Below are 26,512 nucleotides of genomic sequence, written 5' to 3'. Positions count from 1 at the left end.
TACAGAGTTTTACAAATTGTACATGGTACATTTAACAATACCCGCGCTCCTGTATGACAAATGGACAAACAACTCATACTCGTCATATTTTTCAGCAGACTCAGCCAGTTAAGCTGACATGGATAGATCAGATTCATTGGTGTTAGCTGTACCAATCGCCTCGCCTCCCAGTCTCGAGGAATTGAATGGTGAAAGTGCGCCCGAACCTGAAACTGCAGTTCAGGCGTCCCGGTCGCTGAAGCGCAAGAGGTCGGAGCCCGAAGAAACTAGAGCTAAAGCTTTAAAAGCTATAACAGACACTATGATGACAGTGCAAGAAAGTAGGAACACAAAATTAGATGTGTTTGACTATGCTGGCAAGATGATTGCTGAGCAGCTCAACCAAATTTCAAACAAACAAGTAACCTCGACCGCATTGTTGAAGATTCAACAAATTCTTCATGAGGCTTGGACTCAAGAGCAACCACCGGCACCTATATATGGTCAATCAACTGAAACAGACACTGATCCGAGCTATTTAATATTATAGTATCAGCAAGTTTTATATAATCATATTGTAAGCTTATATTTTCTGCATATATACCTCTTTTATGGGAATACTAAAATTTTCCTGTACAACATGGTTACCTACTGTGCATTTGGTCCATAACCATGTATTATATATTAAATGTATCTTTTTTTTTACCTTATTTCAAATATGCAAATATTTGAAATAAGGGCAAATTCGGGCTGAGGATGATGTGGTCTGGGAAAGATATTCCTATGCCAGCTATTGATGCTAATGCTACAGTTGACACATCACCGCCTGCTGTTTCTGCATCCTTTAATAGAGGTAGTCAACGTTCTACTCGTGGCAAGCTGCCACTGAGGTACAGGGACTATGACTTGTCAGCTTAAGCCTTTGAGTTGACAATTCTTGTATATAGTTAAATCATTACTCTCACTACTACTATCTTTGTACCCAAGTGGTACAAAGACTGACTTGGCTATTCAGACTTACACTACTTCCTCGGTGTCAGCAAAAAGGAAACAGCAACAATTATTGACAACTAGCAAGAAAAAGGCCAGTAATTTTTTTACTGTCGAACATACCTTTACCTGAATTAGTATTATATATGGATTGTTGTAAAGTCACTTAGAAGTAGAAGCTATTATATAGGATAAGGTAGCAACCTGGTCTTAGTTATTCAGTTACTGGTCATTAAGGCCAAGTACTAAATGAAGAATTGCTTTATCTGGTCATGGATACATCACAATACAAAAATTATTTCTTGGTTGTCACTATTATAGATTATAAACGTTTGCGAGTCATTCCTGAGGTGTATGGAATGAAAGTAGTTTTTTGCAAAGGAAGCAATAGTAATGCGCAAAAGGATCAACGATTTGGTCGATTTTCGCTGCATAGTAGCATATTTTTAGATTTTAGCAAATATCACTTTCTGTGCTGCAGAAAACCTAATAATTTATTAGTAATAAACAGTTGTGCACCTTCAAATATTTTGCCCATTTAGCCCACTTTGCATTCATGTCTTTGCAGAAATGTTGCGATTATGGAGCTTTGATAATGAATGAACAAGGGTTGGTGAAGTGGTCAGATTTTGAGTAAATATTGTTAAACTTGTAGTGGTTAGAGTTTTATATCTTCTAATTTACATAGAATAGTTAAACATTTTTGTGCAACAGAGATACGATGTGTTATCGCTAGAGATTTAAAGAAATACGGTAATGTATAGAGATACGAGCTTAATGCATTCCAAGACCGAGCCCATGTGTCAATTCACTCATAGCTCAAATTAACTTTTCCTATATAAGACAACTAATTACAAATTAATCCGTTCCCACCATCTAAAAACTCTATAATGAGCTATTACAATGGTAAATCATCATTTTAATAGTTGGAATTCACCATTTACGCTCACAATGTAACATTTTGTACACTACTGTATGGAGTTGTTACCTTTGAGAGAGACACCTGATGGCAACACTTGATACGCTAAACTTTTGTGACAGTACATAACATAAACTTTACAAGTGTCATCACGAAAGGCTAACATGTGACCCCTGAAAAAATCGTCCGGGTGCCTTTTTTCTGATATGATGAGAAGGAACTGTTAGAATCTGATGAGAATGTAAAGTTCCTAATGTGGCTGCATTAGGAACTGTCTCGCATCCTCGTATCTCCAATATGCCTGTGTCAGGGCGAAAATTTGCTCAGAATTTTCCACGCATCTCAGGTTATTCCCATATAGGAACTTTTATTAAGTCGCTTTGACATAGATGTATGTAACGCTTGATTGTTTTTTACATCGTTGACAATTTTCAAGTGGTTTGTTGCTTTCCCTAAGCACTTGTTCTGCTCTCCATACCGCGCTTCTTGCAATCACCTTCATTTTTCTTGTCTTCACCTCTCTTTTCAAACTCCTGTTATAAGTATACACCGTTAGAAGTTTTATGTAATTAAGCTGTTTAATCCTTTTGTAGTAACCTTACCTGGGAGCCAATAGGACATGTGAGGCACACGGATTTCTACAAATGTTTCTCCTTTGAAGATAATTAGTATTGTATTGAGATCTCATAGTATCTCAACGAGGCTTTTCTAATTTTTATGTAACCAGTTGTTTATTGATATATTTTTATAATGGCGAACTTTTGTACTAGTTGATACTAATGTCTGTACCAGAACGCATTCCTTTTACATGAATATTTACAGCATTTAATTATTGCTATCACTTATCTATTGGCCTTCCTTTTTACCTAAACAGCAACTGGAACAGTGTGGTTTATTTTATCATCTAATGGATTTTTGAACTGATCAATGTCACAATCAATACATTACATCTTACTCATTTGTCATTGCATTTGTTTTTGTTTAGTGTGTTTTCTGCATAACAGGTAGTTACTTAGTTTTAGTTACATTGGTTTCTTTCTTGTGGTCACATGATTGCTTAGTATCTAGTTGTCAATATGTGGCAATTTGCTGCTAAGATACACTGGTTTCTGCAGATCAGAGCTTATTTCAGCTCGTGTTCCACGCATTAGCTCTTTCTGTCCTACATAGAATTTTTTTTCTGTTTAGTTTATCCTAATTAGAGTAGGATAAACTAAACATGTTAGTTTAAATAGTGTTCATGTAAAACGTGGTAGTTTAAATATTTCTTAAAAGGGGGAGATGTCACATTATGGTCACGTAATTTTATGTAGTTTCCGGTTTAAGTTGAAACCGTGCTCAGACGACATCTTGGTAGCTCACGTGAAAGCTCACGTTTATCAGTCTCTTCGGGTAAATACTTTAACAAGATTTGTGTAGTAAGACCCCCAATTTTGTGATGAGTTGATTTATCCTCATGAATGGCTGTCGCATTTTTGTCTTGGTATAGCAACAGCGTGAAAAATTAATTAGTCGCAGCAGGACATTTGATGGATTAATAATATAATTAAAAAAAGGTTAATGCATATAAAAAATAATTAGTATAAATATTTATTGAGGTTAGCATGAGAATATAGAATTCTGTCGGCCTCACAGACTTTAGCGTATTTGACCGTATTTTTCTGTGGTAGATTCGACACATTTGGCTTTAAGGAGCTAGTCCTCTATAAATAATAGTCTGTAAAAATTATCACAGTTGTTTTTCTCAACTGTCAATTTATACCTTGTATTCGTATCTAAAATAATCTATTTATTTGAACATTAAAGCGAAAAAAGTATACCATTCACGAGAGCACCATCGGTTTGCAAAAAACTGCGCGGTAAAACGTAATCTCGCGCTTCTAGCCTTATTTTATACAGTGTCGTATAGGGACCTTACACGAGACTGATTTTACAGAACTCCAGCGCTCGCTGCTGTCCGGTCAAGGTCATAATAATATTGGGTAAACTCATAGAACTACATGTATAACTAATCCATAACTCTATGGATTAGTTCAACAATTCGATGTTATTAATAGTCAAAACTTAGGCTAGGAGTTAGCCGGCACATTTATTCTCCTTTCTTCATATAGTGTGGATTTCAGTAAACCTACCTAATATACATTACTATACGAAAGTTATAGTTGATTAAGTTTGTACAATATAATTATAGAAGTATAACTAACTATAACGGTTGCTTGAGCATTTAGCTATGTCACATGTTCTGTTTTGAGTATACATGGCTACTATATACGCTGTTAGGATGTGGAGAGAAAACAATTTTCAAGGGTTAATTAGGTAGTATAAATTTGCGTAACAGTGCTATTATTTCTTGTCCTTCTGGTTAATTGCATGTAGCATCGTTATCAGTACATCTGGTTATCTTTAAAACCTATTTCAACTCAAACATTTTTAGCATTAAAGTTGCTTCCCTAAAGCAATCAGGGACATGGGGAGAGTTGACAATTTTATGATGTTGTTTAGTTTTTTTATTTTTTTATTTTAATGGTTTTGCAGTTTAAACAATCTGCTTGTTGCCTGTTAGTATTTTGAAACTATTTTATTATCTTTTGTAGTATTATACAGCTGTATCTTATTCTGTCTTTGAGTATTACGTTTTACTCGAGAATGGCCCTTCTTTTCCATGGGACCGGGGCCTTAGGCTTCTCTCTAAGTCTATACCTAGTACGTAATATAATTTGACAAGTTGTTGCAATTTTTTGGAATAACTTGGAAACTGTGTTTTGGTGTCTAGTCGTTGCTGGCGAACGTAACATTTGTTGTAGCTTTTTTATGCGTTATAAATATGATACATTGGTTTGCAAATCTTATTGTTTTCTATCAAATCAGTACCTGTAGTATGTATCTTATAAGATTTAAATTTTTTTATTTATTAAACGTTACAACTTCAATTTGCCATGGAGTTTACTTGAAAAGTCGAAACTCAACCAATAATGTTTCTTTTTATTTTGCTACAAACACATCCATAGTCCAATACTTTGGAAATAATTATAGTAGTCATGGTTTCATGCCCCTTTATAGATCTCATTGTTTGCAGCTTTTGCTATCGTCATATCGAGTGCCCTTTTGTACATTGACTTGTCAGGACTTAACACTGTTTTATTCAAAGATTTTCGGAACTAATAAAATCATTTCTGTGGTATTGTTGGTAGGTGTTTCTGATAACGTAAGAGTTTAGTAATAGTAAGCGTGATGCGGTCCATGCGGTAGGTGACAGGAAACTGTTTATTGACAGGAAACACAAAGTGGGACAGACAAGGTATGCGAATATAATATTGATACAATAGTGGGAAAATAACTCTAAAGTACATAATACAACATCTCTCTTTCTCCGACAAACATGAACATTGAAAGCGTAGCATTTACCTAAAGACATATTGATTGAGAAATGATTGTCACATTAATATTAACAAAAGTGCAGTAACCTACAAAGGTTACAGAACCTTGAGTGCTAGAGTCTGAACCAGGGGGCTGACACCACGCTGTTGGATTCATAAGTCGAGCTTCACAGGCTGCCTAACCGTACGACCAAACCTCGATATATAGTGCCCCTTTGGACTGTTTGGTGGCGGTTTAACATTGTCAGCTATATTTTCGATCGGTCGTATGTCAATTCGGTTACGACGAATTGAAGTTCCACCTGAGTTTCGGAGAAGATAGGACCGAGGAGCATTTGGGACAGCTGCTGCTACTACAGCTTCACGGTTTAAATCTGGAACAAAGACCTGTTGTCCAGGGTCAAGCAGTGGCAGTTCTCTGGCGCGGTTTCGGTTGTCATAGGAGATCTTGCTTTTCTTTCTCTGGTCCTCCTCCTGAGCACGAATGCTTTGGAGGTTAGGGTTAGAGGTCTCCAGCGTGACGGGAAGTGCTGGGACAGTCGTTCGGAGTTGTCGGCCCATAAGCAACTCTGCAGGAGATAATCCATTCTCAATGGGTGATGAATGATATGCCAGCAATGCAAGATAAGGGTCGGTCTCTTTTTTCAGCATGGACTTTATGGTTTGAACGGCTCTCTCGGCTGCGCCGTTCGATTGCGGGTGCTTTGGCGAACTAGTGATGTGTTTAAAACCATAGCCGGTGACAAATTTTTGAAATTCTATCGAAGAGTACTGCGGCCCATTATCTGAAACCAGTAGCTCAGGAATTCCGTGACGTGCAAAGATGCTTTTCATGTGACCAATGGTCTCCAGGCTGTTGAGCTCTTTCAGCATAGCGACCTCGACATAACGAGAATAATAATCAACTAGCAATAGATACCAACAGTCTTTAAAATAAAATAAGTCACTACCAACACGCTCCCATGGGCGAGACGGGAACTCTGATCTCATCAGTGGCTCTGGAGGAACTCGGGCTAATTTTCGACACGATTCACATGAGCGTACCATTTCCGCAATTTGTTGCGACATCCCGGGCCACCAAATCGACTTCCTTGCTCGATCTCTGCACTTAGTAATGCCTAGGTGGCCTTGGTGAACTTTCTGTAGCACTTCGAGACGGTCAGCGAGCGGAATGATTATTCGATCGTCGAAAACGAGTACTCCATAAATTATGGTTATTCTAGAGCGATTCTCAAAGAAAGGACGTACTAATGAGTCATTAGACGTCATATACGCAGGCCACGACGTATTAACAAAGTGGTGAATTTTTGCCAATACCTCATCATTTTTCTGTGACTCTATGAGTTTGCTGAGTCTCTCATTGGAGGCGGAGTGAAGCAGAGTACTGCGAGCAGGATTTTCTACTTCCTCCAAGAATGCTATGTCCTCCACAGTAGGAACGGCCTTTGAACGGGAAAGTGCATCAGCAACAATATTTTGCTTCCCAGGAATGTGTTCCATCTGGTACCGGAAGCGTAACATGCGCATGCCAAATCGTTGAATGCGAGCAGGCATTTTGCTGAGTTCTGTGTCACTAAATAAAGAGACGAACGGTTTGTGATCGGTTTGAATACTAACAGTCATGCCTATAATGTAATTTCTGAACTTTTCGCATGCCCATACAATGGCGAGGGCTTCCTGTTCAATCGTGGCATATCGTTGCTCAGTGTCGGTGAGTGCTCGTGACGCAGCGTAAACTAAACGAAGCGTACCATCGGGTTGTACTTGTAGTAATGCAGCACCAATGCCATTCCTACATGCATCTGACTGGATGATAGTTTTGCGAGTTGGGTTGTACACCACCAACTCTACAGATTGGGACAGCTCATCTTTGATGTTGGTGAAGGCTTTAGCTTGCCGGTCTCCCCAGTACCACGGACAGTTTTTGCAGAGCAAGTCCCTGAGCGGTGTACTGAGATCACCTAGACGCATAGTGAACTTACTGAGTTGGTTGGCCATGCCAAGAAAACTTCGCACGTCACTCACATTTTTCGGTGTCCCAAAATCTCAGATGCCCTGGATGGCGTCGGGGTTAGGTTTAATGCCATTGGAGCTTATTACGTGGCCTAAAAATTTGATGCTCCGACAGGCAAACTGACATTTGGATTCATTTAGTGTCATACCGGCTCGTACCATTCGATCTAACACAGCACGGACTCTATTATCGTGTTCTTGTTGGTCGTTTCCCCATATACACACATCATCCATGTGGCAAATTACTCCCTCAAAGCCATACAGTACGCTTGAAATAATCTTTGAGTAAATCTCAGGGCTAAACGACAACCCAAACGGTAACCGGTTAAAAGCGAAACGGCCAAATGGAGTGAGGAATGTTGTCAGCATTCTGGCTTGAGGGGTCAATGGAATTTGGTAGAATCCTGAATTTGCATCTAGCTTGGTAAACAGTTTACCAGTGCCTAGCTTTGCCAGGCTCGATTCAACATGGGCCATTGGATAGATCTCCCTTTTGACATCTCTGTTTAGCTTAGTATAGTCAACACAAATACGGACACGGGAGTTTGGCTTCGGCACAACTACCATCGGAGAGCACCAGTCACTGGGTTTATCGACGGGGAAAATTACATTTTCCTTAACCATCGTATCGAGTTCTGACTTGACGTAGTCGAGCAACGGATAAGGTACAGTTCTTGGCGTGTTTATGGCGTACGGTTGACAACCTGCCCGCAGCGTGATATCAGCCTCCTGCTTCATACAGCCCAGACCCTGAAACAGCTTAGGAAATTCACATTTAAAATGGTTAATAGTATGCACATGATCGACATTACAACTGACTTTTACCAGACCTAACTCAATGCATGCATTTCTACTTAGCAACGCTTTTGTCTGGTTGACTACATATAGATGTTCATAGTGTTCAGCATTATTTACGCTCAATCTAGCTGAAAAATAACCTAGCACGGGTACTCTACTATTTCCAGGGCCTACTAAAATTTTGTCATTTGGTTTTAAACTTTGACCAGAACACAAGCTACTAGGTATAACAGAAACGTCAGCACCAGTGTCAAGTTTAAACTTCACGGACACAGGTTTCGACTCTGGCTCACCCATGTGCACATCAATACTTTTCATCCATGGGTTACTGTAATTTTGGTTATCCTGGACTTCACCTAGGAATACCCTCTCTATCTCTGCCTCTACCTCATCGACAGACGTACGGCTGTTGGAATCTGGCTTAGGCTTACCGGCTGACATCAAGCATACTTTCGAAAAATGTCCTATTTTCGAACATTTCCGGCAAACAGCACGCAAAGCAGGACAGCTTCCTCTCGAATGCTGGTAGTACCCACAGTTTTTACACGGTTGATGTTGCCCTTGGCGCTGATAGCCAGAGGCTGGGGGCAGGCGATGGCTATTGCGACTTGGCTCACGTCTCTGATGATTATCGCTATGGATAGCGTCGACAGAGGTGTTATCCTCACCGCGACTCAACAACTTCATCTGACGTTCAACTTGCTCAGCTTGCCTCGCCATGGCAACTGCCTTCTCCTCAGTAAGCTGGTCCAGCTCCATTTTTTGCATTTTCTGCTAACATCTTTGTCCGCAATTCCCACTACGATCCGATCTCTAATCTGCTCTGATCTACGATCTCCGAAGTCGCATCTATCCGCCATGTGGTTTATTGCACGAATAAATTCTTCAACAGACTCACCGGGAAGCTGGCCACGTCTGAAGAATGTTGCTCTTTCAAATATAACGTATTTCCTTGGAGAAAAGTATTTGTCGAAACCTTCTTTCACCTTTGTGTAAATTTGTTTGTCTTCTGTAGACAGTCCCAGGCAATTGAAAATTGTCTCACTTTTAGATCCCATTGTATACAGCAAACTATCGATCTGCAGCTGATTTTCTTGCTTATCTAGCTGTGACAGGCTACAAAATCTACCACACCTGGTGGACCACTCAGCCCACTTCTCCGGTACAAAGTCAAATTCTGCCGGTGGGTTAAACTTTGCCATATTTAGCATCGATTGAAAGAAGATCAGACCAAAAACTTTCTAGCAAAGAATTAACATAAATGTTCTCACGATGTAATATTAGTACTGGTCACCATGTGGTATTGTTGGTAGGTGTTTCTGATAACGTAAGAGTTTAGTAATAGTAAGCGTGATGCGGTCCATGCGGTAGGTGACAGGAAACTGTTTATTGACAGGAAACACAAAGTGGGACAGACAAGGTATGCGAATATAATATTGATACAATAGTGTGAAGATAACTCTAAAGTACATAATACAACAATTTCTAGCACAAATAATATTCTTTTGTAAATTGTAAAAAGGGAGATAACTCACAAATTATCACACTTGTTGCAGTACTATCAGTAAGTACAAAAGAATTGCCAAAACATTTATCATTGGTAGCCTCGAAAATGTTTTGTAGTATTTATGGTTCTCCCTACTCGAGTGATGTAAGCCTACTTATTGTTAGGTAATGAGCTAAGAACTATAACTGCCTTTTATCTCAAATGTACTGTTCTCAGTTGACTTTAATATTTATTGCCCTGCTACAGTCATTAGTTGGATTTGTTACAATGCCCTTTATTTTAATGTCTTTTCTGTAGACTATACATGAAGTTCATTGCTCAACTGGATTGGATTATTATTCTTGTTCATTTTTTCATTATTTTTTAAAAGCAAAAATATTAACCTTAAACCTTTCATGATCAGGCAAGTTGGGTAACAGATTGTCTGGGTAGGTAACAACAGTAGTTCAAAGTTTTCATTTCATCTGGAGTTCTGCAGGAGAGTTCTTGTATGGGATTGGAGCAGATCTATATAATAACATTGCAAAATAGGGATCAAGTTCATTTTTGAGCATTATCTTTATTTTTTGCACTGCCCTCTTAGCTGCTCTATTTTTTTGTGAATATAGGGGCTGCTGGTTAGGTGAGTGAAGCCATTTTTTTTTGATAACACCTTAAAGGTAGACATGCAACACAATTCACATTGTAGCTATTTGGTTTCAAAAGGTTTACCATGTCTTACTCTGCTGTGTTGCAGGTGTCAAATATGTGGAAATGTGATTACAAGCTCTTAAAATCTACCCAACTTGACTCATCATTCACGTTAGGTAGACTGACATTACAATGTAATAGACCATCTTCTAAGATATTGTTCTTTCCATTGATGTGCTTTATTATGTAGTCAAACGTTTTTATCATCAGCTTGAACCATTGGGTTCTCTATGAAAGTCTATCAAACAAAATCTTAAAAAAGCGTTGCTTATAGTGTGCTGTCTGTTTCAATAACATCACAATAATAACATAACTGTCTGCTTCATCTCTGACATACATCATGAGATTTTTTCCAAGCCCCCTACATACACCTAGAGCTTTTTTCTTCTATTGCCGCGTACCTTTGTTCAGTCTCATTGAGTGACTGTTAGCCGCAGCTACTAATCTTCTAGATCCGTCAGGCTGAATCTGGCTTAGTGTTGCACCCGGTCCTGTGTTACTCGCATCAGTTGAAATATTAGTTTCCTCGTTAAGGTTATAGACAATAGACAGTCAAAACGGCGGCTTGTTGAAAATGCTCTTTAAAGGCACTCCACTCCACTAAACTCCACTTTAAAGGCAATTTCCTGTCATTCCAAATCCATGACACCAAGTTCTTCAGCAAATCTCTCAGTGGTTTTGAAATTTCGGTTAACTGACTCGACAGTTTGGCAAATTGGTTCGGTAAGCCCGGAAAACTATGTGTTGCTGAAACAGAAGTTTAGTATAGGAAGTCAATACATTCTTGTTCTCTGTGTCCAGCAGGTACTCTGTCCTCATAAATTATTAGACGTTTATGATCTATTATATTACAATTATTACATGACAATTCGATCAATTATGATTATCCAAATGTCACTTTAACCTAGTCCATTTGACTTTTTTTTTGTTTAACGCAGTCCGAGCACTGCACAGTCTATCTAAAGCAGCAACCGGTTGTCTGTCATGTGTTTCTTGTCTCTATGTAGGTGATAACATTCTTCATAATCCCGATCATAATAATTCACTCTAATCCATTGACTTCCTATTTATGTCGGCCCGAAATATTTTGGATGCGCTATTTAACCCTTGTGGTAACCTCAAGAATCAAAACTGATTTATGTCTGTGGGAAATGTAGTTAGCTTGTTTGATTTTTCTGATGGGGAATATGCCAGAATCTGTTGGCCTTTATTTTGGAAAATTCTCTGTTCCCAAAAGAAGCCAAGCTATTTTCAACTGCAGCCCAGGATGCATCTCTCTGAGAACATATTTATTCAGCTCGGTATAATAAGTGCAGATTCCCACAGTATAGTGATTTGGTTTGGGGACTACTACCATATGTGCCACCCATGATGTGGGCTCTGTAATTGATGTTCCTACATTATCTTCAACCCTTTGAGCTGTAGCCTGATCAGTTCTGTCCCTAAAGTCCGGTGCTCATATATGCCGTAAGCATCGGCGACAGCACTGTAGGACTATCAGCGATGAAATGTAAACTTACACCCCGAGGACTGCTGGTAAGGCTCGGCAATCAACGCAAGAGTTCAACGCTGTTTAACTGTCGCGAAGAGCCGCAGGCAAAACTTTCCTGAAATACACTGTACAGGTAAAAGTCAGCATTTTTGAAATGGCATAGCAAGTGAATATTTTTTATGGGATTATTAGCGATGCAGTTTTATGTGAACAGAAGCCGCCAAGCCTAGCGTCGCAAATGTTTTATCTGTGCAAGATTACTGCCGGGGTCTCGCAGCCTATATAGGAACTAGACTTTACGACAGACGAAATCAGCCTCGGAACATAGATAACCAAAGGCTTACTAGATTCAGTCAGTTTGGTTGTGCGTGCTCATGTCAGCTTTTCTAGACCTTGAAACAGCTTGTCATCAGCATTTATCAAATTAATTTCACACCTTTATCTGTCTACTGTAATCTACTTTATCTCTCCACATGTTTTTCTGCTAACCAGTGGTGTGCACTGGTATTTAATGATGTAGATATCCTCCTTCATAGTCCGATTACCTGAGCTCACTTTGGATTTAATAAAAACAAGACAATTTAGCTTTGTTTGATCTGGACCATAGTTTCTTGCAAGTGGTGTAAAGACTATTTGTAAAATTTTGTGGTTCACAAACACCTATAGCTGCTCCTGTATCAAGCTAAAAGTGTATAGTCTGAATTATATTACTACTAGATGAGTGTCAATACAAAAAATCAACATTTATTTACCATCTAAATTTTGAATGAAAATGTTTGTTCATATCTGTGTGCTTTAAGTTTAATTAAGTTTATGCTATATCTATACATACGTATATTTATAGCATTTAGGGAAGTCTGGACACGTATTTTTCTTCCAGTAAATTATTTTTAGTAAATCTGTTCAAGCGTGAAATATGAGTAATTTTAACTATCGGCATTAAAAATTGACAGGTGCATAACTATGGGCACAATTATTCTATAGTATTGCCAGTTTGACGCGTAGTTTAATGGGTAGCATGCCTGTCTGCAAAACTGGCGGTTGAGAGATTAAATCCAGTACAACGTGAATTTTTTGTTTCTCAAACTTTATCGCTCCAACTGAACACACAAATCACAGACCGGCAAATGACAAACATTAAGATTTACCTATAGATTGTTGGTAACTTTCAAGTTTGCGGATCAAGACTTGATTTCCACTGTGTCCACTGGTGTATTTACCCAAAATATTCTTCATCCAACTGATCTTCCTTTAATTTATCGTGAGGTTGTAATTTATTTACATTTCATGTCAAGATTTTGGTGCAAACTCACACCCAGTGGTTTCTTCCTTTGCATTTATTGCACCTACTGCTTAGAGCTCTGCCAATAAGCTATGATGTGGTAGACTCACTCTACCGCATCTAGAGCATTTAATTATCTGTGCCTTTGAATCTTGGCGCCAACTACTATAGCAAATGCATGTAGCACCAACTTATAAAAAACTTAATATCAATAAAAGCTTAGACTGACTTTGTAGCCTTTTTTTACTCAAAGTGACTATGACATAGTCTAGTTTTAATTTGATATCAGCCTCACCCATTCATTTATCTCGTGTTTTCAAATAATTTATATCGAAGAAAGCAGATGTGTGAGTAGATTGTTTATAGTAAAATAAACTAAGAACATGAAAACACTATACTTGTATGAAACCATTTGCCGTTGCTCCATAACATTTCGTCAATGACGTAATGTGATTGGAGCATCAAAATCTCTGGTAACATATTTTCTACATTATTTGTAAACATCTGTTAAAAAAAATAACGTAACCAGCAAGTTCTTATTTTTTCTCACTTCATCTGTTTACCTATTCATAAAGTTTATCTCAAATCGAAGAGCCTCTCTGATATTCAAATTCGCGACCCACAGCCAGTCTTCTTAATTTCATCAAGTATTTTTCTCTAGGTTCTCCATTTTTATCAGATCATCAAATCATTTATCATCAAATCAGCTCACTATGATACCAGATCAGGGATTGCAGTAGTCATGGAACTTATTTAAAACATCCTCCAGGTTTCTTCCATCTTTGCCTTCAACAATCTCCATTGAGTCATCATCAATAAGTTCAATTTAGCTATAAACCTTTTAAACGCCTCACCTCCAACATGCCTAAACATAGCTAATTTACGATTCTCAACTGCAGTAGTGCTAATGGTCAAATCGATAGCCAGCAATTAATCATTGAATGCTCTAACCCATCTTCGCCATTCACTTGAGAAATCATTTGCTCTGAGATTTAATTGTTTGTTAGTAATATGCCCTCATACTTAATTTTACCCCTGCCAACATGTTACATTGACTTGACAGAGGTGAACAATGTTTCATTCAAATATTTTTTGGAACCAATAGAATCATACCTAGTACAAATAACATTGTTTTGTCAATATCAAAGAAGGGAGATAACTCACAAATTATTTCAAATACAGCAAACACCCTTACTATGTGTCTCTGTGAAATTAGCATTAGCTTAAAGTACATCTATCAATCTTGACAGAGAATTTACAAATTTTGATCTCACTACCGGCTGTACCAGAGTAACACTCCAGTTTAACACTTGGTAGATCACAAGGCTTTTTAGTTTATATTGCTGAAATTTAACGAAATGACATTTTTCTCTCACTCCAAAGGGGGAAATGGTTTTGCTTTTATGGTTGTATCGATATATGCAAACAATATTGTTCAGACAAGCTCTCTGCCTTTAGAAGAAGGAGATAAAATTGATCAGCAGATTTTGTAACGAAAATTCATACTGATCATTATTTTTTTGTCTGCACAGCTAACGTGCTAAAACAGCTCAAAACAAAATAAGGCAGTAGTATTCGCAGAATCACAATGAAGTTCACCAAATCATATAGGCTCTATATGATTGATCTGATTGATTTCTCGTTGATCTAAAACTGCAATCTGTACAATATAAATAAATATATCAAGGACAACTTTTATATTTAAGCAATAGATGACAGTTCCCTTAAGCTGATGTGTCGATTAATAAAAACACTGATTACTACAAACAGATTGATCATGTGTTATATCAGTTCAGGATAATGGTTTCTCCTTGACTTATAAATCTTTGCTTTTTCTTTTGTTTTAATGTTTGTTTCAACAATATTCTCATCGTTTTTAGTTCTGAGTCTTTGTTCAAATTATAGCTTATACATACCAGAAAATATTTTTTGTTTCTCCGTATTAAGGTTTATCTAGCGAACTCTTCTTTTTTTATTCTATTTCATTATACTCCATTGCAGATTCTTGGTTTAAATGGATATTCTGTTTGTTCATGACTGAATGTGGCCTATAAAGTAATTTATTTTTTTCAGAGGATCTGGTAAAGGTTACAGATCTGTCAGAACTGTTTTCAGAGTTCATTGTTTTCAAACTGCGTGTTGCTTAGCTTTCCTTTTCTGCCCGCTTTTTGTGTCTGCTGCCTTCTGGAGCTGTGATAAATTTTCTAATTTTTATCTTATGCAGTTATTCTTGTTCAACTACAAAAAATGAAATTTGCGTAATTACTTAGTTATCAAAATTATTTTAATATATATTCTTACTAGCGGAATGCCCGACGTTGCACTGGAATTAAAAATCAGCTTATGAGTAGTGATAGCGATGCCACACTTATAAACTCAGCTTATAAACATTGTCACTTGCTATTAGCCTGGCACATTGCCAATGACTAATTTAAGTAAACTAGGTATCTACCTACGGCTTTTACTAAAGCATAGAATGATATTGTGCCATAACGGAAAGCAGTGACGTATTTTTACCCACATATCGACATATGTCGACCATTGAATCCATCAATCTCGTGTGGCTCAGTGGTTTAGCATAGTGGCTGAGGGATGGGAGTGTCCGAGATCAAATCTTCTGCGATACGGATTTTTCATCCAAAGTTTTGATAGCTGTGACTAGGCAAATCTAACTACATAGTTAGAGATTTATGTAGCGTATATAGATGAGTAGCATTATTCAGGAGGGGTTTGGTATGCCAATTCTTTATACCAAATACTCTTTTTAGTTATGGAGAACATCAAGGAAGCTTCATACCAGCCCTAAAAGGTTTTATATACGGTTTAATATACTTTATATTTGGGAAATATATGGCCAAATGATGACACATAGCTCAGGTTCTAATAATGAACCAATATTTCCATTGGAATCAGATCAACTCGCTTTCAAAGGTGAGAATTATGTATCATCATATCACCACATAAAATGTGGCGGTAGTCACTGACTAATTATTTGCTTTGTAGAGTTGTTTGAATTATGTTACTAAGGCTACTTAACGGTTGCAATGTCACTTTATTCTCTGCTAGTTTTTGACCCATTTAGATACACGAGTTATTGCTCAGGTTAAAGTTATATTTAATTTCTGTGTCAACAGAACATGTTTGCCTCGTGTTGCAAGTTGGTGTATATAGATGTATTGTTTTGTTTATACCAACGGCAAATCCTTAAAAACAGCTCAGCTACTAACTGCCAAACCTTAATAAACCATCGAATTGTTAAAGTGATTGTATAACAATAGGTGTGAATGAAACACTTGTCAGTCTTATATCATCGGAAGAGAGAGAGAGGGAGAGAGAGAGCAGAGTTGTCTGTCCATGCACAAGTTTAATCTGATAAAATTAACACCAAAGGAACATAACCCTTATTTAGTAACAGTGATTCCAATTATTTAAAATCAAATATTTAATTTAATTCAATTCTAATCAGTAAGTGTCTGTCTCTTCTGTGAACATTGCTGCTCACCTTCCTTCTCCTTTTCTGAGTATTTTTATGACTATTGGCAGTTTAGTAAACGTCGAGAAACCTAATGTATCCATCTACTCTCAGAGGAGTGATTATTTTAGAAATCTGTCGATAATTGACTGATATAAAAACGAACCAATATTTACAACCAAATTAAATTGCCTCATTCCTTTCCAATGTAATGAGAAATGCCTCACTTTCTTGCTTTCATGACTTCTACCTCAAATCAATTCACTCTAATGTACATCATTGTTAATTAGCCTAAACTTTTCCCTTGCCAGGTTTGCAATTTTATTGACGTGTTAGCCTTATAATTGTTGTGAGTTCTATTTCATGTATTATCAGTAAGATAGCTTTGCAGTAATTATTTCAGTAATTATTTCTGTTGCTTACCTATAAAGAGTGTAATGAACTTCACTATTCCTTCAGTAGTTAGCTCATTTCAAAGTATTCATACATACCAACCGGCCAGTTGTAACATTTTGTAGGAAGGAATATGTATTTATGTAAAGTTTCCAAATTCTGACTTGATAAGTTGATATGATGTACCGTTACTATACAAGATACATATCTGGCATTTTTTCACTAATCGTTTTAGGTAATGAGGATTATCAACAGGTGCTTTCTTGTTTGGCCAAATTTGAAGCAATACGTAATCAATCTTTGCGTGATCTCGATAAGCTAATTGAGTTGAAAGAACAAGCGGCAAGAAATCCAGGAGAGTTTGTTCATAAACTGAAAAGTGATCCAAAGGTAACCTAAGTCTTCATGCAAAATTTTAAACACTTTAGTTAGTAGCTGTAGACGTTTAGTACACCTGGTGAATAAATGTTTTGTAGTCTTTAGGGATCCCAACCAGACCGTTTATACCCGAGGTGCCTACTATTGATTGGACAAAGTATTCGTATACAGGTGCTGATGAAGTTGGTGGAGGTCGGAGCTACCATGGCACTAGAGGCAAAAGAATTCATGTACCAGAGTGTAAGGCTTTATCTTGACTTAATTCTTACTGAATCCTATATCACACTCTTGACAGGTCTTTGAGCATAGCTATGGTTCGACATGGCTGGTATGATTATTAAGGCTGGTTCACACTATGTCGCAATATGGCTTTTTCCCTTCAGCGGTCATCGTCGATAATGTGAACCATAAATAGTTGGCATCGACAAAGCAACACGAATATTTGGGAAATTTTGTAGTTGTCAAACTTTCCCGATATTTCGCCAAGTATCGATGACTGCCTGTACAATGTGAGCCATATCGCTGACATTAATTTGCGGTCGCTGATAGCGTGATCTATTTATTTTCGTTTATGACAGTCACTGCGGGACGAGTATTTGATTTAAGCACACGAAAACAAAGAGATTTTGTGGCGTAAAATGAAAAAAATGAGAACACTACTTCACGGAGTATTCGCTGATGCAACTGCGGATGGGTTTGTGATACTGTGAACGTTGTTATTATAAACGATCACCGAAGTATTGTTTGTTTTAACACTGAGATGTAACGATGTAGTGTGAATAAGCCTTAATCTGGTATGATTTCCTCTTCATCTCCGGTGTGATTTACAGCGCTTATACAAAAGAAAGTTGGGAAACCATTGGATATGCAGGAAGAAGTGACAATCATCAGAGGTAGAGTGAAATCTGAGCAGAAACCCGAGACCTTTAATCAGCTCTGGACGTCAGAGGAGCAGCGTAAACTTGAGGAACTGCTTATCAAGTACCCACCTGAGCGTGTCGAAGCTCGAAGATACAGAAAAATCGCAGATGAGCTCAGCACTAAAACACTACAGCAGGTTTGTCCCATTTTACAGATTTACAAAATGCAGTTCAACTTTTTTTTTAAATTCTTAGCTCATAATCTAATATAGTTTCTACTTTAGTTTGCTGAATTTATAGTTGCCCTATCATGGAACTATGCTTTTAAGGAACTGCATAGCATGTTGAAACGTGAAATAGTTGAATTGCTAGTAGAAGAAGTTTCTTTGATCAGAAGGTAAGTATGCTATTACAGGTAGCAAGCCGTATACAGAAGTACTTCATCCGATTGGCCCAAAGTGGGCTGCCTGTTCCAGGGAGAGTTCCTAATCGCGCTAACATAAAAAGGAAATCCAGACATAAACACTACAAAAGCAGAGTGAGTGCTATTATATTATATATTGTATTATTATCCCACGGCCAAACGAGGGGAGCGAAGTGCGGGAGTTTTTATGATAAGTGCATGTGCACACAACTTACGAAAATTATTCATCAACATTGAGACGAACCCTTGTATAAAAATTTCATCAACAAATTTAACCATCGTTTTGTAGATTAGTTAAAGTATAATAACGATACAAAACACATATAGGCCCATTTAAATATGTTACCAAGTCTTTGTAAATTATTGAAATTTTCTAAAAACTTACCCATCTGATCGGATTATACACAAATAGGCAGATTAATTTGGACGAAAATTGCCACAAAACGCTTGAAAAGTTTGGTTTAATAAAAGTTAAGACCGGAAATTGAAACGGCGGTCGAAAAAGAATATAACGATCAAGTCGTGCGCGTTTCGTGAAAAAATAACGTGCACATTTCACCAGTCTATGGCATTGCTTACTTGTAATCGAATTTATTCGAAGGTTTCTGTAATAAACTTAGACCGTTTGAGGCGTTGACCGATTTATAGGTACAAAATTGTGGTACACAGTTTATCAGCTTATGTTTTTGTTTAATCACCGAAGGCTTCATTATTTAAAACGTTAGCCGAAATTCTTTACAACTTATGTGCAAGTTAGGGCTAAACTACAACGCCCCTTTATGACGAGAGCCTTTTTTATTTTGCTCCAGTTTGCAGAAAACTTTCAGACGCGTGAACGCTCATACTTGCTTTCTGTTAAAGATCGATGCAAAATTGTGCATTGGTTTTCTATTATTACTGTATTACTATTACTAAGTTTGGATATTCTTTTTGATACTTCTTGATATTGTTAGCTATGACGTTTTTAAATGTAAACAAAATTGTTCATTGGTTTTCTATTATTACTGTATTACTATATTAATAATATTGGTTATCCTAATAATATCAGTGCATTTTACTTCTAATATTGCATTTCTCCTATTGCAGCGGGAGAGATATAAACATATAATCTTTTCCTTTCATTATTGCAGTTTGTCATGACCAAACACTTTTTTAAATAGATTTTCTAAAAATCTATATAAATATCACTTCTTGATATTGTTAGCTATGACGTTTTGAAATGTAAACAAAATTGTGCATTGGGTTTATACTATTACTATATTAATAATATTGGTTATTCTAATAATGTCAGTGCATTTTACTTCTAATATTGGCTTACTAATATTGGCTGGCTAATACTTGCTTTCTGTTAAGAATCGCTATCAAAACCATTCTACATTCAACGCAACCAACTTTCAAACAGTGTATAGTACCCAGTAGCTTGCCATTTTTCTTCTACTTTTGCATTTTTGAGTTATAATAAACATATTTCCTTATCGTTGTTGGTAAAATACATACATTACAGTAGGTTAGGCCTACAGCTTAAATTAATTTTTTTTTTATCGTTGTAAAACAGGCTTGAGATAGTAGTAGATCAGGTGTAATTGTTTGTGTGATTAGGCGTGATTTATTATTGTATTAAACCAAGCTTTTCAAGCTATTTCTAGAACATTTATATTTCAAAAAGTCTCATTTACACTATACTCTGTCAATTCTTGCTGACAACTACTTTTTCAACAACCAACAGTACCCTTTCTTTTTTCCATTATCACTTTGGTCGTGGGCTGTATGACAGTGGAATTTCTAGTATATAGTTGATAATGTTTTCATGTAGCTCTGGTGATGTTTCCTTTTACAATATGAAGTGTGTAGAGGCACTGCAATTATCCTGTTATGTTAATCCTACTTGTTACCTAGAAATATTGGTACTGTCAGCATATGAAGAGCAGCTAGTTGTATCACTAAGATTAACTTAAGATTAAGTGGATTGTTTTAGTGCTAACAAACACTCCTTTTAAAAAAGAAACATATTTATAATCGGTCTACTTGTGATTTGTTTAATATTTGGGTACACTGCACTATGTTGTGTGTACATGAAGTCTCACACCCAGGTCTCCTCTCATTAAATCACTCACCTCACTCACAATCACTTCACACACTCCTCTCACAATCACTCGCAGTGGATTTGGAGAGGTCTGTATTAAAGGATATGCAACATGAAACTTTTGCCAACCCTGAGAGTAATGATTTGTCATATTTGGATTTTTGTAAGAAGTGTGAATAAAGTAGAGATGCCCCGAATCTAATTTCACCAGCCGATTCAGATACCGATTCGATATACCGATTCTTATTGAAAAATAATCCGATTCAGATACCGATTCAGATTCTTTTGTGTTGCATAGATTATTGGTAATTGTATTATGCAAATATAAATATAATGCGAACAATATAAATATTTATGTATTTATTTGTTTGTATTTATGAAAAAAGATATACATGTATATATATTCACATACTGACATACCGTGCATCTAATACCGTAACAAAACGGTCCATGTTTCTTGAAATATGTCATTAATAATGGTAATTACTGTTGGTAGTACAGCTTGCTCTGTGATAATGAAATCTCTCTTCTACTGCTGAACGAAATGCTGCGCCTGTACAAGTCTAGAGCAAATAAATGCGTCTTTTAATTACTGTTAGTGATTCAATTTTCTCAGTGAGACGCATTTATCTTCTATCACTATCGATGTAGCCAGTCGTACTGAAGAAGGACTCGCTTGCCATAGACTATGGAGGACAGGCTAAACACCGATAAGCCACTGAGGTTATTTTATGCGATACAAACGATACATTATATCGTCATGATCAAGAGGGAGAGATAACTTTATGCATCAATTGCTCAAATTACTTTCGCAATGCTAGTAAATAGAAACATTACACCGCATTCTTGTTTTTGATTATGGTTGTATTGTTCGTGATTGGCTGCAATAAATCACATCGCAGTAATTGGGAAATGCCGCACTTTGTGATTACGTCCTGACTAAAGCCAAAATATTGCGCAGCTGTTTTGATGTTTATTAGGCTATAGACATAAAATAGATTGTGTGACAGGTCCGGAATTCATTAGGTAAAAGCAAAGAACTTGCAGCTGATGGTTTTTTATTAAAGTAGCAGACTAAAATACAGGTTTCTGCTAAATAGCTGATATGTAAAAAGTATCTGAAGTTTCCGATTTTATAAGAAAAGATCGGCCGATACCGATTCAGATACTTAACACCCATATCGGCACCGATACCAATTCCGATATCAAAATCGGGGCAACTCTAGAATAAAGTTACTTCGTGCGGGCAGCTCTTGATATGATGGTGTGTTATCGACTACCCATTTATGCTGCTGCCAGCTGCTCAGCAAATGGGTGAAAAAAATATGTTGTATGTATATGTTTAGTTAAGTTAAAAATGAAAATGTAGAATCGCTATTTTTGTATTATTTGAACACATTTCATATAATTTTAAATCAAGTAGTAATGTGCTGATTCTCGCAATGTTACAGTTGCTTGTAATGATAGGCAGCAGCAAAAAACACTTTTATTCTTACCATTGCACACCTGATAAGTGAGGTTTGAATACGACTCACTCATAATTCTGTTAAATGAACAAGTTGTTGGGTTAAATATTTAGTTGTCATAAACAAGGTTCTCTGTGAGCTTCAGATTTTAAAATAGAGTCATAATATTGTGTTGCTTATAATATAACTATAATATAATGCTTCGCCGTTTGGTGGGTATATAGCCGGCCATGTAGCTGTTAGTTTATTGCTGACCTCCTTCACTCGTGCATACTGAATGGTTATAGACTTAGATGGTTAATGGTTATAACTCCCAATGAAATTAATTTGTTTGCCACGTAAAAAGTTTTGCAAAGCGTGTAGACATTGTCTTTGTTACATAACCTTTAATGACACCTAGATGTACTGATATTAATTGTGATCTTCATTGGTAGATAAACATTTTATGAGCTTTTCATGCAGTGATTTTTGTAGTGAATAGCTTTATAAACTGGTGAGAGTTTTAGAGAAATCATTAGGTCAAAGATACCTAAAGGAGGTATGACAGCCGAAATGCACATTCTGCATAAATTATTTTTAAGCAGAACTTTATTCTACTCAGAAATAATGTTCTTGTAGCACTTGTTATAATTGTCTCACATACTTCCTATAGTATGCCACGAATAATTTTATAATTGAATCTCTATGCTGCAACAGCCGCCCATACCTTCCACCTTCCTGCAAGCCTATGTCCCACCTATATTCATGGCTGAAGATGATGAAGTGAAAAGTTTTCAGTCGGTTCAAGGCAGCATCAGCAGCTCTTCAGACGACAGCGATAGTGACCTTGACATTCCTGACGAGCTTAAGGCTACAGATGAATATAAAGAGCTGATGTCGCTGAAGAAGCTGCGAACCTTAAAGCTGTCTACAGGGGATGTGAGGCACGAGGGCTATCAGGTGAGCACTGCTAACATGAGCTACAAGCTTGTCTCATTTTGAGTATAGGAGGCCCCCCTCCCCCCCCCCCCTATTACATGGCTGCTCGGAGAAGACACTCTGGCACTAGTTACTGAAAAAAATATTTTCAAGAGTACTTCTGAGGGAAGCCACCATTTGGTTTTGCCCCAACCACTAAATAGGTGCTCCGTGTAAAAAGGTCGTGTGTTGCGGCTCTTTAGTTTATAAGGCAGCATTGTCGATGGCCATATACCCTTTGTCTCGAAATCATGATCACAAATGGGTTTACTTTTAGCCAAAAGAAATAACAAAAATATCAATTCTATGGCGTTACAATAGGATAGAAGGAAAAGGGTAACAACATCAAGCATCAAAATACCGTTGTCTTTCCAATGACTCACTGAAAATAACTCTGTCTTCCCAATGGTTCACTGAAAATAACTCTATGTCCTCCCTATGGTTCACTGAAAATAACTCTATGTCCTTCCTATAGTTCACTAAAAATGACTCTATGTCCTCCCTATGGTTCACTGAAAATAACTCTATGTCCTCCCTATGGTTCACTGAAAATAACTCTATGTCCTCCCTATGGTTCACTAAAAATGATTCTATGTCCTCCCTATGGTTCACTGAAAATAACGCTATGTCCTCCCTATGGTTTACTGAAAATAACTCTATGTCCTCCCTATGGTTCAATGAAAATAACTCTGTCCTCCCTATGGTTCACTGAAAATAACTCTATGTCTTCCCTATGGTTCACTGAAAATAACTCTGTCTTCCCTATGGCTCACTGAAAATAACTCTATGTCCTCCCTATGGTTCACTGAAAATAACTCTATGTCCTCCCTGTGGTTCACTGAAATTGTATTAACAGCCGACAACTGAGGAGATTTTCTTGGGTAATATATCAGCCAGGTATCTCCTAGTTGGGGCAGCTCAGTATATTCTTTGTAAAAGATGGAATAATACTTTGGAGCCACTGATCTCTCTATCAACCATGTTTTATCATTTACCAATATAGCTAATACACTGTGCTGCAAGTCAAATATTAAACTTGTGAAAAAAAGAACTTGGCTTATCATTAATAAATAGTTGCTAAAAGTTTATAACAGATGTAAAACAAATATGAGTGGACAGAATGTGTAAATTGTGCTGCAATAACAAGTTTGAACAACCCTCTGGTATTAATATACGCTTGCAGCTCTGTTGCTATAGTTATAGTAGTTGTGTCCTCTGACACACATCTGTGGTCAGAGGACACAACTACTACACAAGTCACTGTATAATCACCAAATCTATTGGCATCGAGTTGCCACTCAGAAACTTGTTAAGCTTGTCATTTGGCTAAGTAAGATGATGTTTCTTCATGTCCATACTTTGCTCCTTTAGTGCGATGGATGTGGCCAAGAGCCTATCATGGGTGTCAGATATCACTGCCAAGATTGCCCTTCTCAACACAGCATAGACTTCTGCTCTCTGTGCAATGAGTATGGTTATTCATTACTCTTTGTTCTCTAACAACCTCTATATTATTCTGTTTGAATGCAGGAATAGAGACCGAGTTCTTACGTGAGAACTTGGTCTGCAAGTCTTGACATTGTGCTAGATTTTTGCAAGTCGAGTCTAAACTGACACATATCCAGACCTGTAGACCGCATATGTAGCGAGGTACCACAAGTATCAGTATAGCTCCAACTTAGTTTTATCTGATATATGAAAGCACACACTCGGGATATGAGAGGGAGATAAGGTCCAGGATATAATATGGCTTGGAGATAACAACTGGGATATGATAGGGTGATGAGACAAGACGGTTGTGATTATGCATGCAAAGCGCATGCTTCATTTTAACGTAGTATAATTGGTCTTTTGCGGCATCTTTCATAGTATACGACTGCTTTGAGTATGATGTCTGCTATAATGCTTTAGAAAGCATATTTTAGATGTCAATAGTTATCCATGAGCTGAATTACAATGTGTCACCATCTCTCCTACAATTCTGTTTGTGTTTCTAGACGGAGAATCACACTTGGCAGTCATCATCCTACACACTCTATGCAGGCTTTAAGTTGCCCTCAAACTGCTAAGCTGGAAGGCAGTCCATCACGAAGCAGCACTCACGATCTAGTCAATGACAAAGACTACATGCCTAGCAAGTTTAATATTCCTGGCAGTTACAACTACCTTGACCCCAATTATATGCCAAGTTCTGTACCATAATTGAGATTGGGGGTGAAGTTTTAGGAATGGATCCTCATGGATGGTTTATATGTATTCTTTTGTATAGGATGTCTATAGTAATCATTACTTCGTTTGACCTCATTGTTATCTTTTTTAGAGCGTTGAGCTATTTTGTATTAGTCATTACAAGTTTATTGATCTAATGGCATGGAAGATGCCTGGACTGCGCTCTTTTTACCGAGGATGTGAAATGTTTTATTTTGCCTACATATCTAGACTGTTCAGGTGTGAGTGTCTCGTGTTGCAATACATTTGAATGCTTTGATATTTTGTCATATGCAAACAACGATTTTATACTATTAACACGCGTAGACCTTTTTAAGAAAGGGTTGTTAGATCAAGTTTGAGCTTACACATGTACAGCTAGCACAAGTTGTTAGTCGTCTACTAAATAGTGTCTAGTCACAAGGTGTTATTCAGTTAACACATCTTACACTTTTTAGAAAACAGTCGTGGATTAGCGGTTTAGATACTTTGACTTGCAAGCAACAAATTAGTGTTCTATTTCCAGAAAAGTGGTGGTAACAAGAAGAGCATCGGACCTCAAAATCGGTCCTTCTGCCAAACCAACAATACCAATTAATTTGTGCTCTGACAGGTATAGACCTAACTGGGGCTAAGTAAGAAATATCTAGTTATATTAAACATTAGTCTCAATTGCAAAACACTTCTGCAAATATAACCTTTAATAATGTACTCAGCAATTCACAATTTGTATGGGATATTTGGGTACAGCGTTCATTTTTATTTCACAAACAACTTTATTTGATATGCTGCAACTTGCTCATCTATACCTACTAAAACTTTGGTAAATGTTTAACACCGACAGAATTGTAAAAAACTTACGAATATATAAAAACACACCAAATGCAATGGTTATTCGAGAATATAACAATCAACAGCAGGCTCATCATGTCAGAATCTGGTGAATTTGAGGTGGATTGGTCACATCACCATAATGTGAGTGCTCGGTGTAATTATATTATGGTGTATTACAGCTTCATAAAACGGTGTGACATATCGTGTACCAGAAACCGGGGCTTGGCTGCACATCTCTCACACAAGTCATAATCATCACAAACGCTACAATGTAATAAAACGGCTAAAAATAATATGTAAGGCAACATTGCAGGTGCAACTTTTCAAAACTGAAACATGGTCTTTGTACAAATTGATAATATTACTTGATAAATGTTTGTTTATTTTCTT

General features: G+C 37.2%; 2 protein-coding genes across 2 annotated transcripts in view; both read left to right on the top strand.

Moving 5' to 3' along the window:
* The first annotated feature begins 3,219 nt into the window (after positions 1-3,219).
* LOC137393184 (ZZ-type zinc finger-containing protein 3-like) lies at positions 3,220-25,599 on the top strand. Its single transcript, XM_068079625.1, has 9 exons — positions 3,220-3,280; positions 15,816-15,978; positions 17,148-17,302; positions 17,389-17,530; positions 18,121-18,347; positions 18,566-18,688; positions 22,820-23,062; positions 24,452-24,549; positions 25,078-25,599. Exons 2-9 carry the CDS (start codon positions 15,906-15,908, stop codon positions 25,280-25,282), a joined length of 1,266 nt encoding a protein of 421 aa, XP_067935726.1. The 5' UTR covers positions 3,220-3,280; positions 15,816-15,905; the 3' UTR covers positions 25,283-25,599.
* Positions 22,519-26,512, top strand: part of LOC137393186 (ZZ-type zinc finger-containing protein 3-like) — a 28,739-nt gene continuing 24,745 nt past the window's right edge. The window contains exon 1 of the mRNA XM_068079629.1: positions 22,519-22,540. The gene's annotated coding sequence lies outside the window, so the exon portion shown is untranslated. The remainder of the gene's footprint in view (positions 22,541-26,512) is intronic.

This window comes from Watersipora subatra, chromosome 4, assembly GCF_963576615.1.
Source record: "Watersipora subatra chromosome 4, tzWatSuba1.1, whole genome shotgun sequence".
NCBI lineage: Eukaryota > Metazoa > Bryozoa > Gymnolaemata > Cheilostomatida > Watersiporidae > Watersipora > Watersipora subatra.
The sequence above is the reverse complement of the archived record's forward strand: the minus strand, read 5'-3'. Positions and strand labels throughout refer to the sequence as shown.